Source organism: Seriola lalandi, unplaced genomic scaffold, assembly GCF_002814215.2.
Source record: "Seriola lalandi dorsalis isolate HSWRI2012SDOR001 ecotype SW California unplaced genomic scaffold, Sedor1 jcf7180002053579, whole genome shotgun sequence".
Classification (NCBI taxonomy): Eukaryota; Metazoa; Chordata; class Actinopteri; order Carangiformes; family Carangidae; genus Seriola; species Seriola lalandi.
This window is the reverse complement of record NW_019524132.1, coordinates 10,243-16,358: the sequence shown is the minus strand read 5'-3', so window position 1 is coordinate 16,358 and position 6,116 is coordinate 10,243. Positions and strand designations below refer to the sequence as shown.

The following is a 6,116-nucleotide window of genomic DNA, read 5'->3' as shown; positions in this document are numbered from 1 at the left end:
ATATTATTCAAAGTCCAACAATAAAGGAATAATACCACAATACCATTGTAAAGGGTGACATGGAGGCAAAGAACCACCTGCTTAGAACAAACTGCTTTACCACATTCAAACACTGATCATTGTTTTATTCATGAAACAATTTGTTGATTTAGATTTGTAGTAAAGATTACAATATATAGATCCCTTACCATAGAAATTAAGTTGCTAAGCAACATCAAATAGCTTATACAAGGAAAGGATTTTTTTGAGGAGACAATAAAGCAGGGCTGTGTCTGAAATTACACCCTCATTGCATTGAGGTTGCAACCCAGCACAGTGACTGCTTTAGCATTTATGGTCTTCAAGAGCTTATCTGGTTTCAGGCCAAACTCTACAAAAACTGCTGTCATTTACATGTTGCTTACTGTCCAGTCCACAGCCTCCTCTCAGTTCTGCTTGATCTGACCACTATATCTTCATACATAATCTTTTTTCAACATGAAAAATTTGGCATCACTAGCTCTGCAGTTTAATGGTCTATGCATGCAGAACACACACTGTAATTCCCTTGATGCTGCAGGGACAAACTTAGCTGTATATTTTGAGTTGAAAGATACTGTTGTGTGGTCTGTTTTGATTTGGCTGCTTAGTAAGGAAACAGTTACAATGACTTGTTGCAACCATCCCCACCCTATCAACCATGACAAAACCTAATGTCCTAGCTAGATAAGCTGACTTTGAAGGTGTAATGTGTAAGATCATGCTACTTACCTACTTGCCTCCATAGGGGGCAGCATTTCACCTCTTTGCCCCTGTCCAGTTAATCATGTTGTGGTTTCCCCATGTTCCTTATAATTTATTATTAAATGTGTATTTATTGTTGATAGTTAAAATTGTTGAGAGCACTGAAACAAATTATGAGAACTTGCAATACAAACAGTATGTTTTTACTTACCTATAAGAAATATGAAGGCAGGAGGATATTGCATGACACATGGGTGTCAGCTACAGCAAAAAACTATCTACAAAAGTATTGACAAAACTCCTGCTGAGCAGGATGTGCAACGGATCACAGTATAGACAATATGTGTTCTGTGCAGGGATAATACTCTGAGGTGTCACTGTAATGTGGTTGATGATGATTGATGAGGCCAAACACAGAAGAAAAGGAAGGTGCTGGTCCATCACTGAAGATGACTGGACTAGTTTTCTGGTCCAAGTCCATAGACAAGTGGTGCAGACTGGAGCAGGGTGACAGCTCAGAGGAAGAAGTGGATCTGAACCCACTGGACTGAGTGAGTTTTACTCACCTGGACCCTCCTCACTGTGTCTGTACACTCTCTGGTGTTGGTGAGACAGGTAAAGACAGAGATGCTAAAATCACTCCACTGACTCACACAGCGTCTAGTGTCACAAAGTGGTATTAAAACTCAGGACAGGTCGGGGCTAATTGGTTACCATGCTCATTTCAGAAGATATCTCTGAAATACAACAGATGGAGGTCTTGATCATGACATCATCACTGTGGCTGCTTCACACACTGTTCATAGTTTTAATCCATTTTTTGAACATTTTAAACTAAAGTTCTGGCCACATCTTACATTGCACCTTTAACACATGCTAACCCTGTCACCCTGTCCACTTCCTCAAAAAACAAAGGTTGTAAGATCAGACCGCTGAGGAACATGGTGCTAGTAGACACTGTGACTTTAACAGAGGTTAAAAATTAACTCACCTGTTTCATTGATGTCATATCTGTGCAGAGTCTTGCCCAGAGGTTGAGGAGACATTGTTATAACTGCCATATGTGTTTATCAGTGTTGACAGTTTTGTCTTTTCATTTATCTATAGGAGAGAGAATGAAGTATTGATCTGGTAATCGATCTGACTGACAACCTATGTAATAAATGTCAATTTATATAATATGTCCTTTGAAAACTTTTTGGTCTTGCTCAGGTGTGTGTGGACTGTTCGAGCCTGGTGATCAGATGGACCAGATTAACTGTCATTAACGGAGCAGAGGAGAGTTGATGTAGATACTCTGATTGAACCATTACAACACTGTTACAGACCTTCAGACTCACAGCAGCAAACATCTCAGGTAAGAACTTTCAAATTTCAAATTTTCAGAGGAAAATAATGACAGTTCTCAAACAGAATCTGAATTTGAATCTGAATTCAGTTTGAAACATTTGTTTTAATAGTAAACTGTTTGGATCAGATTGATCAGTTTACTATTTGTAAAATCTGCTTTTTCAATTTGCTGATTGATCAAGTAACTCATCATTAGTCTTAGATAAATGTTCCAAATCGAAGAGATAAATTATCATTCAGCTACAATAGTAATAAAGATAACAACGATACAGTAATAGCGACTGCAAACGGCTTCAGTCCAGTTGTGCAGTCAAAAATATAGAAAGTCTTTATTGCTTAGTTTAGGTATAAATTATTATGCAAATGCTCCATGTTTTATAGGTTAGTGTACTATAGGTTGTACAGTGCAGTGTGTTCATATTGTGTGGAGGGTCATGTCATTTTATGAGTTTAGTTTGTTGATGTTGTCACATTCAATTTAGAAAAGAACCATCCCATACACGTACAGTTTACAAGGTTAATAAGGTAAAATCCTACTGATCTCACCCAGAGAGGAGAGTTCAGGTTACAGAGAAAATTACATGAACCATTTGGCCTTACAAGATGTGATCAGAAAATGCAGAGGCAGGTGTTTGACACTGAAAAACCTTGAACATCAAGAGCTTATGAAACACCTGATACAAATTTCCGAGGAGAACAAGAGACAGTGTGTGAGCTGTGATCTATTGAACACGATGAATCCTGGTTTTACTAGAGACCAAGTCCTCAAACAAAAGAGAACAGCTCCACCACCACCAACACGTGGAGCTGCTGGTAAGTGCAGAACGATAATTTAATGATGATGATGATATGGAGGAAAGTTATTAATTAACTCAAATGACTGTACAGCGTTATATATTCATCACTGAGGTTATTGATTTATTTTGTGCTTTATATTTTTATAGGGCTGAAACCAAGAGTGGAAAATACCAAAACCCCTCAAAGTAAGTAAACTACAGGTGTTTATCAGTCCCATAGAGGTCTGTGTTAATAGTTGTAGGGTGAACAGTGTCATCTGGGAATTAATTCACATCTTCAAACTAACTGTTCTTGTAGTCTTAGTCAAGCCCAAACTATTACTTATTATATGTGGTAGAACGTATTAAAAGTACCTAGATTAAGACTGAATTATCTGTTGTTGTAAAAGTTGAAGCAGCTTTAACATCAAACCTTTTTGGAAAATTACAGCCTGTGTCTGAAGTATCTGAAGTCCAGATGAGTCTGTATCGTTACAACACAACTGGTGTCTGACCGCAACATGTTTTCATTTAAGAGACAATAACCGAAACATTCTGATAAGTTACCAAAGTTACTAAATCTGACCTGAGTACCAGTTACATAAACACAAGATCACAACAAGAGTTTATTCAGTTGTGAGTGGACTCGTGATTCTAGGGGTTTAGACAGACAGGTCGGCTTCGATATAGGCTGAGAGTTAATAGTTGTTGAGGTCACAAAAGTCACCTGAGCATTATTCAATATCAAGGAGATTTTTCTTGAAGTAAAGGTTTAACTAAAAACGTGCACCAGTGATGACACAAACACTGAGGTGTAGGATCTGTAGCTCAAAGATGTGTTCACCAGGGGACTTCAATATATTTATCACTTGATTGTATACCTGTGAATATGTGACAGGTGTGAGAAAAAAAAGTCTATTAATGATGATGTGAGGACTAGGAGAGTGGGTATGGATATGTTATCAGACATGTCATATGATGCAATGAAATGGTTAAGAGCTACAACCAAGTCACTTTTATTATCGTGGTTATGAGTTTTACTAGTTTCCAGAATGTATTACCATTTCACTTTGAAACGGCAGATAGATATTAATCAGATTTTGTTTTTCTCATGAAGGAGACGAGTCGGTTCCTCTGCTGTCTGAAGTCCTGCCAGCCAGTGTCTGTGCCAGAGGCTCAAGACTAAAGTTTAACATGATGCGACATGCTGATGAGCCTCTCAGGATAGTGCTGCTTGGGAAGACTGGTAATGGGAAGAGTGCAGCTGGAAACACCATTTTAGGAGAAGAACTTTTTAAATCCAGAGCCAGCCAGAAGTCTGTGACCAAGAGTTGCCAGAAAGAAACAGGAAAGATTGATGGACGACCTGTCGTTGTGGTCGACACCCCCGGCTTGTTTGATACAACTCTCTCTGAGGATGAAATTCATCAGGAGATTGTGAATTGTATCACCATGTTGTCTCCTGGACCTCATGTGTTCTTACTGGTGCTGCAGATCGGCCGATTTACACAAGAGGAAGAAGTCACAGTGGAACTGATCAAGAAGTACTTCGGCCAAAAGTCTAAAGATTTTACCATCGTTCTGTTCACCAGAGGAGATAACCTGAACAATCAGTCAGTTGAAAGTTACATAGAAGAAGAGTGTGTTGACTTTGTGAAACACCTGATGGAAGAGTGTGGAGGGAGATACCACGTCTTCAATAACAACGACAAAACAAACCACACACAAGTCAGTCAGCTGTTCTCCAAGATTGAAACAATGCTGCAGAAAACTGGTGACAGCTGCTACAACGCTGAGTTGTTCCGATCCTCAAAGGAAGAAATACGAAAGAAAGTGGGAAACGTGATGAGAGAGATTCAAAGAAAAGAAGAGTGTGAAAGAAATGATGAAGAAAAGAGGAGAAGAGAACAAGCACAGATATCTGGAATGAAACAAAGATATCAACAACTCATGGAAACAAAACAAATGAAAGAACAAATGAGAAGAATGACACACAAAAAAACGCAGCAGCTTGATGAGAAACAAACACGTGATGATTTTAAATTTGAGGAAGAAATAAAAAATCTAAAAGAAAAACTGGAAACCATGAAACAACAAGACAAAACACACATAATCAATTACAACATAAAAATATGCGTCATCCTCTAAATATTCAGTCAGTACTGTAAATCATTATGATTTCATGTAGAACCATTTCCTGTCACTACACTGAAGATATGTCCTTTCAATGTGTTTGTGTTGTCTGGTCTGGAGGAGGACCTGCCTGAGGAGAAGGGGGAGGAGCCTAGCTTGATCAGGAGCTTCTATACAGTGAAGGAGTTCAGGTGTGAGCCCTTTAGCATACCAGGTACCTGGTACCTGTGTAGTGCATATGGTTTACAGTATATTATCTGTTGAGGTAAAAGATTTCATTGTTTCTGACTGATCCTTATGATAACTATACTTTGGTTGCCACACGCAGATATTGTATAAACATTACATAATTGTTTTTCTTATGGCAATATAAAAAAAAAATCATTATTACTATTATTATTATTATTTGTTTGTTTTGTTTTTGTTGTTCTTTGTTTAAGTGTGGAGAGTGAAAACTGTGGTACAAGGTAACATTTTTGTAGTTTTAAGAACCACACCTCTCCACTTTGTGGACTACATCATCCACTCAACCCCTCACATACAGTACTATATATTAAAATTCAATTCATTCGTTAGCTCTGTAATGGACTGCTGACATATCGAAGATGAGCGGACATTTGTCTTCCATATCGTGTGCATTTTATTTTACTACTTAATATGGTCACGTTATATTTTTGCTCAGTTTATGGTTTTAATTCTCTGTAAATATGAATTTGATAAAGATTGAAACTTGAGTCTGACTGTGAGCCCTAAAGACATTATTTTTATTCATTTATTTAAAAAGAAAAAAACGTCCCTAAAGTGAAAACCTGACTTTTTACTTTCAAACTACAGAAACATTTTCTCTGGTTTGTCTAGACTGTTGGAGTTTATTAACCAGTGTCACATTACATACAGCGGCGTATTGATGCCTCATTAGAAAAAGAAAAACATCAGTATCACATGAAAAGTTTATTGTTATAACAAGATATTTCACGTTATTATGACACAAACTTATCAGGTTGTCTCTTATTACTTTTCTTGTTATAACAATACAATATTTATCTTGTTGTGTTAAGTCTTAAGATTAGAACGCTGAATGAACAACCTGTTGTGATTTTACAAAGACATTTTTATTAAAACTATGTTTTTTAA

General features: G+C 37.3%; 1 protein-coding gene across 2 annotated transcripts; it reads left to right on the top strand.

Annotated features, from left to right (window-relative positions):
* The first annotated feature begins 1,763 nt into the window (after window positions 1-1,763).
* LOC111651318 (GTPase IMAP family member 7-like) lies at window positions 1,764-6,116 on the top strand. Of its 2 annotated transcripts, XM_023401301.2 has the most exons (3): window positions 1,764-2,080; window positions 3,018-3,056; window positions 3,967-6,116. In XM_023401301.2, the coding sequence occupies exon 3, from the start codon at window positions 4,044-4,046 to the stop codon at window positions 4,995-4,997; it is 954 nt and encodes a 317-aa protein (XP_023257069.1). In that variant the 5' UTR covers window positions 1,764-2,080; window positions 3,018-3,056; window positions 3,967-4,043; the 3' UTR covers window positions 4,998-6,116. The 2 variants fall into 2 exon arrangements, with proteins under 2 accessions (XP_023257069.1, XP_087028801.1); XM_087172675.1 differs by lacking the exon at window positions 1,764-2,080 and having other exon boundaries at window positions 2,987-3,056.

Excerpts from the sequence above, each read along its gene's own strand:
- LOC111651318 (XM_023401301.2), top strand. The coding sequence starts at position 4,044 with ATGATGCGACATGCTGATGAGCCTCTCAGGATAGTGCTGCTTGGGAAG.